Source organism: Triturus cristatus, chromosome 8 (genome assembly GCF_964204655.1).
Source record: "Triturus cristatus chromosome 8, aTriCri1.1, whole genome shotgun sequence".
Classification (NCBI taxonomy): domain Eukaryota; kingdom Metazoa; phylum Chordata; class Amphibia; order Caudata; family Salamandridae; genus Triturus; species Triturus cristatus.
This window is the reverse complement of record NC_140591.1, coordinates 1,006,251,773-1,006,267,288: the sequence shown is the minus strand read 5'-3', so window position 1 is coordinate 1,006,267,288 and position 15,516 is coordinate 1,006,251,773. Positions and strand designations below refer to the sequence as shown.

The 15,516-nt window shown below is 44.3% G+C and overlaps 1 protein-coding gene across 2 annotated transcripts in view; it reads left to right on the top strand.

The window, feature by feature from the left end:
- PRRG1 (proline rich and Gla domain 1) overlaps positions 1–15,516 on the top strand; it is a 364,802-nt gene that overhangs the window by 246,556 nt on the left and 102,730 nt on the right. For both annotated transcript variants that reach the window (XM_085622576.1, XM_085622575.1), the window contains exon 3: positions 9,365–9,525. In XM_085622576.1, coding sequence (XP_085478702.1) covers positions 9,365–9,525 — 161 coding nt within the window. The remainder of the gene's footprint in view (positions 1–9,364; positions 9,526–15,516) is intronic.

The window sequence follows — 15,516 nt, the reverse complement described above, 5'->3', positions numbered from 1 at the left end:
GGGTGGGGCTTCTCCCAACGTGCGTGCCTCACCAAAACAAAGGGGGGGAATGGGAGGGGATTATGAGGCTGTGTTACTAATACAGGCTGTAAGAGGGAAGCAAGCCTGGATTTGATGGGAATGGAGCTGGCAGCAGCAGGCACAAGCTGGGAGCGTTAAACCAGGCAGGAGAGAGGCCAGTTTAGGCAGGCTGTGGAGGAAGCGCTGGACACCCTAGGAGTCCTAAGTCACAGTATTGGCCTCTGGCGGAGCACAGGGCATAGCGGGTGCACACAGGCATTGGAAGGATGGGAGAGCCTGGGCCCTAGTCACTCAAGACAGGGAGTGCATGTTAGAGCGAGCACCAGTAGGGGCAATGACATATTTGGCACAGGTGGTGCAGGGGGAGTTAGGCCCCAGACGGCAGCCTTTGTGGCAGTAGGCCTTGAGAGGAGGACCAAGAGGAGAAAAAGGTGATGAGAGAGAGAGAGTCTGAAACAAGTTTATACGAGATTGGACCAACAAGCAGCAGCATGGAGTATTGGGAACCCAGGGCGCGTGGTCTCAGGCAATGGCGGGTGCAGACAGGGGCATACCTAGTAGTTGGTGGTTCTCTGACGCAGGTGGAAGCCCGGTTCGGTGCGAGTTAGTTTCCAGCACACTGGGCCCCTTCTGTTTTGAAGGACGTTCGGTACAGTGGCACGGCGTACTCGGGGTAGCTCTGTAAGGTTCCAGTGCCCCGAGATGAAGAGACGGTATGGCCAGCTGGATGGCGACGGGGGTACCAAGATCACTGCCACAAGAAGGCCCAGAACGGTTTCGGCAGTGCACCCAGCTGGAGGATACAGGACGACCCCTGGCGACTGACATATGTTGCAGCGTACTGCATCAGAAGAGTAGGTGGGAGGGCATAGTACGGGCCCTCACCGCAGAAGATTCCAACAGATAGGGGATGGAACATTGGTAAGGTCGCAATGGCAGGGGGGAAACGCTACCACAGGTGATGCACGTGGAAATATGTTGAAGGACATGGTATTAGAAGGGATGTATGTCGTTACAACGCACACTTTTACAACGCATGCACTTACAACGCATTTTTTACAACGCAACATCCACTACAACGCATTCCATTACATAGCATGACACTACAACGCATTTTTAAAAACTACCTTTACAACGCATTCCATTACATCGCATACTACCTTTACAACGCATACCATTAAATTGCATTTAAGGTAAGTATTGGATAGTATAGGGGTAAAAATTACTATTCTAACTCCAGGGGGTGCAACAGTAGGGTAAGTGTTGGATTGCGTTGTAATGGTATGCGTTGTAAATGTAGTATGCGATGTAATGGAATGCATGGTAAAGGTAGTTTTTAAACATGCGTTGTAGTGTCATGCGATGTAATGGAATGCGTTGTAGTGGATGTTGCGTTGTAAACATTTTGTTGTAAGTGTAGTGCGTTGTAATGGTTGCGTTGTAAAGGTTGTTCACCTATTAGAAGTGGTACAGGTGGTGAACAGGCAGTCAGCAAGGGATGCTGAAATCACGAAGTTGTTGCATTTTCTTGTGTTGAAGTGTCTTGAATTTTGATATTTTATTTAGAGCTTGACATGTTCCAGGAGTGGACAATTACATTGCAGATGCTTTGTCTTGTTTCACTTGGGAGGGATTCCATGGGCTGGCCACTGAGGCGGACACAGTATGAAGCAGGATGCCGGATCAGTTGTGGCCAGTAAGCGACAGAGGATGCTGCAGCTGGTGGTCCAATCATTTGCTGTGTCGACTAGACAGGCTTGTAGCCATGTTTGGGTTGAATGTTTGATTTGCGGGGCTCTGTGGAGGAGGAATATCTGGGATCGGACAGAAGATGAGGTTCAGTTCTTGCTGTAGCTGATTGAGAAAGGACAGCCCTGGGTTACCATTTCAGGTAAACTAGCGGGCATTATTTTCATGGGTATGTTCTTCTGGGGTTATACCCCAGCAGATGGGGAGCTGGGGAAACAGATACTGGAAGGGGGGGTTAGAGAGGCTGGTCGGTCTGGGGCGAAGAGAAGACTGCTGACTTGAGGAATACCTTGTGGGTGCTTTTGAGTTTACATGTGGTATGTATATGTGAAGATGAACAGATTTTGTTTTCGACTCGACTGACTTGATTGTTTTTGGGGCATTAATAGTTTCTGAGCCTCTGGGGGCAGAGGGAGCCGAGGAGTGCTATCGGAGGAAGTGAGGCAGTGTGAGGAGTCTGCAGGTAAGACTAAACAGGTTGAAAACCGATATGAGGGAGCAGGAGGGTAGATACATTTTACTGCACATGTACTCTATAAGTGCTTTTTTGCCTGGTATAATGGGCTGCCTCAATTCGGCTGAGGTCTCCAGCTGTAGGATGTAAAGTTTTCAGGCATATTGATGGCAAGCCACTGACTGCTTTTCAGTTACTGGTTGTGTTACACAAGGGGCTGACACATGTAGGATAGGATGCGAAGGGGTATGGGACACATTCATTTAGCATAGGAATGGCGACCGAGGCGGTTAGACAGAGTTGGAGAGAACAGAACATCATGAATGTGGGAAAATGGACTTCTAACTGCTACCAGTGATATGGGAGGGGAGGAGGTTTGTTAGGCCACACATACTGTTCCAATTGTTTGTTTTTTGTGTGTTTTTTTTCCAGATTCAATACTAGGCTTGTCGTTGGGGAGAGTAGGATATTCCTTTGTAAAGTGGACATAAAGGCAGGCGTGCCAAAGCAGCCATGGGGCCAACTTGGGTTTTGACCCCCTCCATACTAAACCTACAATGGCATGGCAAAGGGGGGATGAGATGGAGGGAACTGTTATCTTGCTTGAATAGGTTAAAGATTGAGGGGGGATTTGCTTGGACATATTGTTAATACATTTAGGTGAAAATGACCTGGCGTTACAAAAAGGGTACCTCTCTTGGAAGCGATGAAAGGTGATTTGTTGGAAATACAAAAGCAGTGGTCAGGTTGCCACATTATGTGGACAGAGTTTATAGAGAGAAGAGTTTGGTGAGAGACCTCCAAACCAGCAGCAATGGAGAGAACTAGGAGACAAATTAACCGAGAGATGAGGACTTTTGGTAGAGAGCGAAATATTAGTAGAATTGAGCATGTACACTTGAGGTATGATCCTGGGGAAGTTTTCAGCAGAGATGGAGTGCATCTTTCATTTATTGTCAAGGATCTACATATTCTACAGGTACGAGAAGTAGTGGCTACGGTTTTACACATGCGTTAGAGCTTACAGGACCCTAAGGGGGGGCAGAAAAAGTCGGGGAAAGGCCTTTTTAGGTCTCGCCTAAGCAGCGCGCAAATGAGCAGACTGCTCTCCCAAGCGCGCTTGCTCCACTTGCGGGCTCACCTCATGCTCCCCCTCTCTCTTCACGTGGCCACTCCTCTTCCTTCATGTGAGGCTCGCCGTGCTTGTTTTTAATTTTTTTAGGTCTCGCCTGACCCAGCGCATGCGCTGGTCTGGCGAGACTTATTGAGAGGGCTCCAAAAAGTGCTACCAGGCCAGCATAGAGCTACAGTGCATGTGCGCGGGCGCACGTGCCGCGCTTGACCGTGATTACTTTCACTTTCGCAGCAGCACAGCCACTTTGATGTTTGATCGCGATTGCGATCACTTTCACGGCCGCTTGGCATAGCCAATAGGTCTCGCTTTTGGGACCTTATAAGTATTTAGTTATGCAACTGTTGCATGGCTAAACACCTATAAGGTCTCAAAGGCGAGACCTATTGGCTATGCCAATGCTTGTTTTAATTCCCAAAATGTCACTTTCTATCCAAATGTTGACGTGTGTCTTACAGACACTGGTCCGTTCATTTTCGCAGTCCTGTGTGTCAAATACGCCTTTTCAATCCTCGAAATACTTGTGGGTTTAAATGAATAATCTGTGTATGTGCCTGGAGTCCGGACCGATTCCTGGCACGTCTAGTGCCGACGCGAAAATTGTCTGCTGCTGTCGTACTGTGATACTACTTATTGCAGAACGTATTGCCCAAGGGCAGTTTCCTCGTGGAAGGTGCCACAGCCCGTCGACATCGCTGTGGTTTTCTCACGTGATCCTGTACTTGGCCGGATACGTTGTTGTGATGAAAAGGAAACTCAGACGTTGCTCAGGCGCTCTTGGTCAGTCATGAGACAATCATTAACGGGTTCCACCCTGTGTGTCCTCGCGGCGCGTCACGTGGTTGGTGCGAAGCTGCGACAATGCATGATTATTTCGTACCGCCACTGGAGCTTTTTGTTTCGTTCACAGTAAGTGCTGCCTGCCCTGGAGGCAGCCGTTGTCATGGCTTATGGTATATTGCATATACAAACCGTTGTTCGCAAAAGAAAGATAATTTACAGGTGGGGAGACTACCCTCTCTCGCCTTGGCTGCAGTACTTGGAAGCCCTCCCTCAATGTCGCTTCATTTTTAAACATACGAGAGTGACTACGGTGTAATGCTCATTTCTTTGTTTATCGTGGCTCTGCAGAGTGTTTTAGCCTTCTCGGCTCGGTGTCACAAAACTCAGCCCGCTCTTCATCCCGCGGTTTGTGACCGGGTTTGTGACAGTGTTCGTACACTGCATCAGCTCTCTTTCACGTCTCAACTACTTCTAGGTCACCTTACTGAAATGCGTGTTTTAACTCTTTACATAGTTTGTACCACCACCTCGTCCACCACGTCCACCACCTCCACCACCACCACCTCCACCACCACCACCACGTCCACCACCACCACCACGTCCACCACCACGTCCACCACCACATCCACCACCACCACATCCACCACCACCACATCCACCACCACCACATCCACCACATCCTCCACGTCCACCACCTCCACCACCAAGTCCACCACTACCACCATGTCCACCACATCCAACACCACGTCCACCACCACCATGTCCACCACCACCATGTCCACCACCACCATGTCCACCACGTCAACCACCACCACGTCCACCACCACTACGTCCTCCACCACCACGTCCACCACCACATCAACCACCACCACTACGTCGTCCACCACCACTACGTCGTCCACCACCACTACGTCCTCCACCATCACTACGTCCTCCTCCACCATCACTACGTCCTCCTCCACCACCACCACGTCCTCCTCCAGCACCACCACGTACACCACCGCCACCACATCCACCACCACCACGTCCACCACCACGTCCACCACCACCACAACCACATCCACCACCATGTCCACCACCACATCCACCACTACCACCCGTGACAGGTGAAGTGTCACTGGAGGGTAGGGGTAAAAGGAGTGTCAACCCCGGCTGTACATGGGACATTTAAGAATGCATTGGGTGCGAGAAGACGGGAATAGGGGCTAGAAGTATAACACCAGACCCAAGATAAATTTTGAAGAGGCGCAATGTCACAGGGGCTCCTGTAAAAGCACTCGCAGCATCTCTACCTCACCGTGGCATGCCTGCACGAGCCACTCGCTCAAAACAAGCATTGGCATAGCCAATAGGCCTTGCTTTTGGGACCTTATAAGTGTTTAGCCATGCAAAACTTGATGTTGTTGCACCAAGAATATTGTGCTGGATGACTAAACACTTATAAGGTCCCAAAGGTGAGACCTATTGGCTATGCCAATGCTTGTTCTAGGTGGCGGCTGGCCAAGAAGATGGCATGGCTTAGCCAAGTTTATTGTTGTTGACAGCAGCAATCCAGGGTGAAAGGCAGCGAGTAGGCAAGCGCACACCAAGAGTAGGCAGGAAGTTTAAGGTTCATAAATAAGTTAACTAAGAGGTTAAAAGTTGCATTAAAACTGTATGGCAGGTTGAAGTACTCAAGTGAGGAAGTTTAGCCCAGGAGAAGGTAGAACCTTGCAAGCTTCCGTTTGTCTGTGGAGTAACTTTTTTGAGGTGGGGGGTAGTTGAACATAGTTGACTCATTTGTATTGTTAGTTCTATGATCTTGCATATGAAGCTGATTTTCAGGAATGTTGAAGGGTCCACGAAAGTAGGCCTGGAAACCATAGTCACAGCAAACGTTTGTGAAGTACATTTTCACATGAGCTGAGATTTCTAATTGCTCATGCAACTGTAAACACACGTGCGTTTTCTTTTTCCTCTATTGGACATGTACGGGCTGGGAAAGGAGGGTTGGTGAGGTTTTGGTGAATGCCATTAACCATGTAAATGTTAATGCAATAAATGATTGTACCTCGGCACTCTGACAATTTGAGTTCTATATTATTTCAAGTCTTGGGCTTAGGGCCCCTACGGAAGAATGGAGTATCAACAAATACCAAATCCCAGAAAATGTCAATCAGACAGCATAAGTAGCATAGAAATGTGTTTAATACAAAATGATGCAGTATAACGTGTTTCACTGACAAATTACAATCGTAAGTTTAGATTTCACACATTCTTAACAGTTTTCACACAGCAAAAGGTACAGTCGCTATATGGAGGTCCTATTCCTAGAACCTCCCAGATGATAATGGATGGCAGCCGACACGTGTTTAGTTACTTTCTATAACTTTCTCAAGGCTGCAGAATGATGTGGAAAGAAATGACAGCAAGACAATATTCATGAAGGAAGCACTTCATATAAAAATTCTAACAATGGTGCTATCACGAGGAACAAGGATAAATCATCTTCACATCCAATACGTGTGGTTGTACGATTCTGTTATTGTAAACCATGAAAATGTGTTGACGTGCACATACTCGCAGGGTATTCCAGCCCTGGAACTACCACTCCACCCTACTTCTAGCCCCTTAAGTACATTTGTTCACGTGAAAACCTTCATAAGTATAAAACCTTTTTAGTACCACAAAACCAACTTTAGCACCTGTAAGCCAAATTTGCATTCTGGGCCTCAAATCCCAGTCCACGTTGAGTGATGCGACAATCTTTTCATCTCTGTATTTCTAATAAAGAATAGTTTCTGAAGCCTGGGTACATAAGTAACATTGAAGTTCTAGACAAGCAAAATGTGCTACTGCTTGTATTCTCGGTGGAGTAGCTGGAAATTATAATGGTTGTGCACAAATCCACTATTGCAGTTTGCACGCATTGCCATAACTGTGATCCGTCTTAGCCAAGACTTCTCTTTTGTCAAAGAAAATGCAGCCATCTGACTCACCGAGGCAAGTATGGTATACATTGGTTGGCAGTGTGACAAAGCCTGCAAGGATCTGGAGGACTCAAGTTCTAGTACTCTCTAGCGAGAAGTACTCATTTTTCATCCCAACTTCTAATGCGTCTCAGGAGGCAGTCTGTCTGCGCTGTATAAGTAACGCACATGTGTTTTGTCTTGTTTTGCAGTAACCATGCGAGCAGGAGACTACTATAGAGACGGCCTGATTCATTATGTTAAAATTGAGGCCAATAAAAAAGCAAATGTGATATTTTATTTTTATGAATCTAAATTGCGTTTTCCTATATTACTGTGAACTGGTCTAAAAATTAGGCTAAACCATGGAAATGGGACTTGATGTGTGACTCTTAAGCAGAAATATTATTGATTTTTTTGGATAGAGCTATGTTGGAAAGCTCTAGGTACTGGAGCGTGTACTGCATTACACGGGTGACAGAAAATCTCCCTCTTGTTATGTAGACGTGAGGTCATTTAATGCACAGGATTCAAGACCGAGGGTGGTGGATTACTAGAATAATATTTTTCCTAAAACATTTCCACTTTTTAACATCTATAGGAAACCCTTAATTCCCTAGACTAAATGCAAGTGATTTACGTTGAAGTGATAGGCAGATGCTGCTGAATACTTTCTTACATTAGCCCGAGTTGACAAGAAAGGCAGTATAGGGGAAATCTCCATCTATATATTGTGGATGTCTATTTTAGGAAATTTGTATATAGGAATTGTTTCCTCGCTGTTCTAGGATGGTGTCAAATTGTTCCTTTTTATTCCTAACAAATTTCAGGTTGTGGCAATATAGAGGGATGTCTCCACTTCCATCCTTGGTCATTGTATTGCTGTACAAGGAGATCTGCCTATGAATCTCTTTGCATAACTATATAGAAGGAATAACATATTGATCAGGCCAGCCACCCACCTTTGGAAGTTCAGCTCTGTTTCTGAGGCGCAGTCTTCTGGTCCAGGATCGAACCCTTTTTACAAAGTCATATCTGACTTTGAATTTCTAAAGGGTAGAAGCAACCTTGTATCTTCACCCGTTGAGGAGACTATCCCTAAAAATCCCAAGACTAAACATGTGAAGGGAGAAAAATTATTCTACTATCACATGGTGCAAAAGTTTGGTGTACATTTCCGCATAAATTTCCCGTCCGCCTGTAAAAGGCAACCTTGCCTTGCACTTTTGGGGCGATCTTGAATACCTTTCAACCAGGATCGTCCCAAGGGGAGAGCTGAGAGGACAAAATACCCAAGCTCCACGATTTATAAAGGTTCCACGCACCTTCTACAAAAATTAATTTATTGAGTAGGTAGCTAAATACGTCCCTCGCACTAAATGCATCAGATGCCAGAGCTTACAGGGATTTTTTTATAGTCTCTCATGTGACAGGGTATGAGCTCACATGTGTGCTCTCGCTTGCGAGAGATATTGTTTACTAGAAGGGGCATGAAAGCAGACCGTTGATTACCATTCGTGGGCTACATTGTCACCCCTTTGCTGCTCCTAATTAGGGAGTGCATGCTGGCTACACTCCCTCCTCTTTCAAATGGAGCATGGACCAAACACTGATTGCTTCATATTGACTAGGGTCCTTAAACTGCTGGGCCCGGTCATCGTTATTGCTCCCCCTTGTTGTCTGTGCTGTCCTTTATTGCTACCTCCCTCCTCTTGTCTGTGTTGCCCCCACTATCCCACCCCCTGTGTTGCCTCCTCTTATTGTCTGTGCTGCTCCCACCCTCCATGTGGAAAATAAAGTACTATAACGTGGTCAGTGCTGACTTTATAGTAGTGCCGTTTTGGCTTCCTGTTCCTGCGTCATAGTTAAAAAAAAATAATAATAATGTATTGACGTTTAGCCATGCTGCACAGCAGCCATGCTACTCTACACATGGCTAAAAGAGATTGGCAAAGCCAATAGCTCTTAAATGGGTGAGACCTATTGGCTTTGCCAATGCTTGTTATGCTTTCCCCCAGATGAACCTGTTAAATATTTAAACGCAAGTTGCCCTATGCCTCGCAAAAACTTCTGACAGGCCTGCTTTCCACTGCTCCTTAGCTTCCTGTGCCTTTTTAAGGCATCGAAACCCTCACATAACGATGTGTCATAACACACGGCCTCACCGTGAGGCGATTGATTTTTGCAGACGTGTTTAGCAAATGAAACCTCTCGCGATAGTTCAGAGCCCTGCGGTGCGCCTCGGACAGTAATCCTTTCCTTCTGACGTTCTTCCAGTGTTCCTGTCGGAGGACAAGGCAAACGCGCTGTTGAAACGACAACCCAGGGCCAACAGCTTCCTGGAAGAGATAAAACAAGGGAACATCGAGCGCGAGTGCAGGGAAGAAGTCTGCACCTACGAGGAAGCAAGGGAGGCATTCGAAAACAATGAAAAGACAGTAAGTGTTCAACTTCAGTTTCACTTTGGGTTTAGTAAAAAAATAAATAAAGCTGGTCAGAAAGCATTCATGAAGCACAGGCAACACGTTCTTTCGGGGGCCTAATCTGTATGCTTGGGAGGGCTATCTTAAATGTTATACCTCTTTCCATGGGGATGGTAGGGCGGAAGTTGGCGAATAATAGGCAACGAGACTGTGGGTAATAATGTAAATCATTGTGGTTGCATAATATGACAACTTTGTAGGGATGAAGGGTGGAGCACAATCTTCCTGAATAATGCTTACAACACCTGTGTAAGAGATGATGTGGAGATGGAAATGGAAAATAATAAAAAATTTATAAAAAAAAAAAAAAAAAATACCTCTTTCCATGCCAGCTGTGCTCTTCGTTTCAAGAATGTATATAGTTTTCTCTGTGTTATTATGCACCGTAGCTAAGGAGAAGCTTGAGGAAGTCATCGCAGGGTCTTAGGCAGACTTTGCTGCAGCCTAAAGCGGCAACTATAGCGACCATCATATGTATTTGTTTATCATGCATAGTTAGTTCAAATCATTACATGTACATTAAGACGCATTAAAAACAGTACCTAAATAACATACAATCAAATTCAGCTGAACCTCACAATTGAAACAGTGTAACATCAGGTGAGCTGAAGGCAGTAATAACATTAATGAAAGTAAATATTGAAAATCCACAGGCACTTGAATAAAATCTCTTTATGCGTTATCTCCTGAAGGACATGAATCTTTATGCCTGTTCAGGCAGTAAAGTGCTAGTTGTGCAGATCAGCTTTTGTACATTAAGGTGCCTGAGGTGCTGCTATTATAATATCTACTAAAGCGCGTGTGCTCTTTCATGCGGACGGGTGGGCTATAGTTGAGTTATTCACTGGCATAACAATTAAAATTTAATAGAGTCTCCCAACCGGTTAAAAATATGTCCTGAATGTTCAAACCATAGAGCACTTACTCCTGAGAGGAATACCATCTTTTCCCGTACTCTTGAGGTGGCACTTTGCTCGGCGGAGGCCTCAGAATACGGAGTGCTTAAAATACTATGCCAAGAACAAAGTTATGATGTGCTCGGGTCAAAAAAGAAAAGTTGGCCACAAAAGCCTTATAAAGCGGAAAGTCCTATACCAGGAGCAGATCGTTAGTGCCATGTGGTAATTGATATATCTTACAGGTACAAAGCGAAATTACCTCTTAGAGGGGCTGACACTTAAATATCAGGGCATCTAAATGTTGTTGGGCTCTCAAGAACAATGGTTTATATAGTCTTAATTCGTTCTGAATATCATAACGGAAATTTTACCAAGCCTAGATTCAGTGTTGTGTTAGTAGGTTTCAGGCTCTCAATAAATGTATGCCTACAGGTACGAGCCCCCATCTCAATTGGGTAGGGTCCTGATGTACTTTCTTTGTGCAGCTACAAGGTTAGGACAAATATATAAAATATATATTAACGTTTCCTCAGCCTTACCACAAAGCCTGCATTTCAAATTTTTTGGTGGCTGGACCATGATGGCAAACTGTCCAAAGTTGTCAAGGTCCCGAAACGGTATTGTAAAAACATACTTTCTAAAACATGTGAAAATCACCAGAATAAATTAGCCTGTGGGCCGGGGGAAGAATAATTGTTAATAATTTGCCATGAATTTGCACGCTTGGCCAGGTCACTTTTATCCTCCTGCCTTCATAGTATACACGTTTATTTATTATTATCTTTTTAAATGCAGCTCCTGTACACAGGGCAGTAATAAAGTCCAACACTTGTACCTGCTGGACGCAAGATACAATATAATCTCTAATTGCCTAAGATCCTTTCGAGGCACTTAACTCTTGTCCGATCAAATTGTCCAGGGATCCTGGGTGACCATTTTTAAATCGATAGCATGCTTTGAGAAATGCCTCGCGTTTGGCTAGGCTTTGTTTTATAAGGCAAAACTCCAGGCACACTTATGATGGAAGGACAAATGTTGATAAACCAAAGATATGCCGTAGGTTTTAAAGATCAACCTATCTAAGAGGCCAGATCCTTCCATCTCATTATTTCACTCCCATAAGTAATGGTGGGGATCAGTCGGCATTAGGAATTATAAGCATGGGGCCGTAAGTTGCTCGTTTCTACGATTTTTCGAGTAGACCACATGCAAAAATAAGAGACCCTACTTTGGCCTTCACCTGGAATTTGTTTTTTATAGGTGCCTCTGGAGACAACGGTGGCACCTAAATATTTGTACTCTGATTCAACAGTAAGGGATTTTCTGTTTATATTCCAGGCATCTGGTTTGTTGATCTTCCTTCCTATTTTTATCACCTTCGTTTTTAGGTTTCTGATCAAGCTGTTTGTGCTTGTATACGCCTCCAGTGTGTTCAATAATCTCTGAAGCCCTACCCTCATCTTAACAATAATAAATCGTCTCCGTATAATAGATGCAAAACCAATTTATTGCTCAATTTAGGTGGGTGTGTAACCACCTCATCCAAAATACTAAAAAGATCAAAATTAAATTTAAAAGGAGGGGCGCCAAGACACACCTTTGCTTCAAACCCAGTGAGGCATATATTTTCCCAGTTAACTTGCTGCCATTACTGTTTTACCTGGATCCATGTATTAGTGTGAAAAATGTGTATTGCCGTAAGTAATTTCGTAGGAATACCACAATGGGCTACCTTCTGGCTTCATGTTTCAAAAGAAAAATTGCTTAAATGTGTATCTTATGAAGTAGCATGTGTTATGCGTGGACTAGGGCGTGAGTAGTGGATTTCTAAAAAATGTTATTCAAGATGACTCATTCATATTGGTGTTACATGCTCCACCGCATCTATTGTCAAGTGAGTTTATAATTTTCCAAAACTGTTGTGGGTCCTTCATATTACAGGAGTAAAGCAGTTTGGCCCAACATTTCTCCTGATGCTATTTGTTTGCTGCCCAAATTTCCTTTCTGTATTCTAACTGCAAATTTCAAATGTCAACTATTAAGGGCCTTTTTTCTGCAGCATATTTGTTTAGCAAGATCTTTCTTCTGTTGCTTGAGTGTAGTTGTGAAATATGGGGTTTTGTTCTTCATCATGCTCAGAGTATGGAGTGTCCCGCTACACTTGCCAGAGCATAGTTCAGGAATCTTTTAGTAAATTAATTCCAAACAACAAGCCGGTTTCTTTCTTTGGGATGGAGGTTCCTCCAGAGTTGAAGGGTAATTTCTTCGATATCATAAGCCAACTCCTCACGTCTCCCCCAAGGCTTTTGAGGTTCTCAGTACATGCATCGTCATACATAATATTGCTGTTTTGATGTAGTATGAAACTAGTTGCGAGATTAATAATCTGAGGATGATGATCACTCTCTGGCTGGTTGTCTATTGAACAAATGTCATTAGCCAACCTGACCTTGTTCGGCCAGATTGTCAATCAATTGTCGATTTGGATGTTTCAGAAATATATGTCCATGCAGGGGGGATGTCCCCATCAACTGATCATTTAGAACTCCAGCTGCTGATGTAGTAGTTGTTTTTCCACCCAGCCTGTCTCTGCGCCTAGTTTACAGGAGCACCTGAATTTGGATAGTCCATGAAATATCCTGGGCATTAATGTGTTCATCTTTTATATTTTCTTGAATCAGATTTGTATTAAAATCCCCAGCAACTAAAAGCTAGGCTTCCGATTGTGTTGCTCTTGAGTCTTCAACTACACCTTGCACTTTGTTTAACAACCTTTGTTTTACTCCATGGGCCCGGTGTATATAGAACTTTACAGTGATTAAAGGGACATTGTAATTCCTGGTCCATCCAACTATCTTCACAGCCTGCAGCCATGGTTCTTGTCCATCCAGGATGTTTAAATCAAAAGGAACGTCCATGCTAAAGCATATAACAAGACCACCCTAAGGCTTACCTTTCATCACCAATTTACAAGCTGGAGTAAAGGCCTCTGTAAATCTGGCAAAAGAGATTGGAAGCTCCAGCCAGGTTTCTTGTAGGATGATAATATGAAATTTGTGTAAATAAGAGTAGAGGTCGGCTTCGTCTAGCATTTGTCGAAGATCTGCCGCATTCCATGAGCAGATATTAAGAAGGACTCTGCATTCCATAAATGGTATTGGTCAGGGTGATGGGTCTCATGAGGCCTCCAATCATGCAGTGGTGCCTGAATTTAGGGTCGTAGGCAGCCACGCCCAGTCTTGTACTTTGTCCAGGACATGTGTTCCAAGGACATCTGGGCAGATCTCAGTTTTATTTAATGCCATGCTGTGATAATTATTTGACATAACCAGTCCGACTACGGACTAAAGTGCCTATCATTTTATATCAACTTCAAGACCAGCCACATCTCCCACATCGAACATACAGGTGAATTCACTGGCTTTTCCAAGATCTACCACACTGATAATAGTGAAACAGAAACAGCACACTCATTGCGTGTGGAGCCGCGTGCAACAAAACAGGAGCAGAACAAGGCATTGAAAGCGTGGAGCTGTGCACTCTTCTAAAATCTTCCTTATGAAAATGTAAATTAAAAAAAAATACTGTATGCTCCTGTTTTACTTTCCTTCGTAATTGGTCACTTTACATTTTGTTTTGCCTCTCACAGTTTTTATGTTTTTTTACTTGTTGGAATGTCATTCAAAGTTTTGGGAGGTTGGAATAGCTAAAACATTTTGGTTTGTGAAGGAAGTGACCCGATTAGGGCCACCCGGGTCTACCTCCCAGCCTTCCATACAAATGAAGAGTCAGTCAGACAGTAGAGAATACAAACCAAGTATATTTATTCAGGTACACTCGAGCGAAGTCCAGTCTGACCAGCCTCCTGGGATTGCTGCAGAGGGACTGACTTCAGCAAGCATGGCGATATATTAAGTACAATTCAGAGCAAATAAAGACATGCCCTGACTGGAAATTTCCATTTGGTAGCAGATGAACAAAGGAGATACAGAAGGATGAGTTTTGATCCTGAGACCGGGCACATGCTATCTTGATGCCAAGGTCACTCTGCCTGTGCCTGCCGCTCTAAGGGTGGGAGCTGGCCTATCTAGTGGCAAAGGTATGCACTAATGAGAACAGTGTATTCATTAGTACAGCTAGGCTCAACCTTGGAGAAACAAAAGCTATCGCAGCTGCTTTCAGCTGGGGCAGAGAGACAGAAGTTAGTTTCGATCATGGCCCAAAATGGCGGCTGAACATAAAATGGCGCAACAAATGCTAACTTAAGACGTACAATGCATAAACAATACAGCTAAAACATTTTTATTCCAACATTTGTAAAACAGTTTCAAGTTTAGCATCTGAAACTTTTGAGCATCACTGAACTTCTTCTTTAGAAATTCAAGCTTGCCCACCTCACTTTCAAAACCTTCAGACATAAACCAACTTACCTGCATTCCTCTAGAAGGGACCAGAACCCTTAGAAGCAAAGAAATAATTTGACATGGAAGTCAAATTATTCAAATCACTCTCAGCTGCATCAAAATCGTTTTCTGCTGCTGCCCGTTCTTTGTGGCCCTCCCTCAAGACCGGAGAGGCCACGAAAAGATTGGTGCATTTAGATAAAACAGAACAATCCATTGAACAGTATTCAGACTTCAAATGAAGGACAGTTCTCCCATTTATTGACTGACTCCTGTCCCGCCTTTTGTTTACTTCTCCATGCCTTACCTGCTGACCTTCCCCATCCCTCCTACCGCTATCCTTTTCACGCTGTTTATAATTTTAAAAGCTTTGGTGGTGTTTTGATATGGTTAATGAACAGCAAATGTGTTCTCAGGTTTCTTGTAGAGTTCACCGACAACCTTAGGATACAAGTAGTGTTATGTACAAATATTAAATAAAATGATGCTCTGAGCTGATGTGGTGTGGACATTGTCCTGATGAAATGTTCATCGTCGTCGTTGGTTCGAAATTCCAAATCTCACCCGATGACTTAAAATGGCTTTAACCCCGGAGATATGGGAAACTGAGACAGATAGCTGGTGTTTCATGAGAACATCAGGCC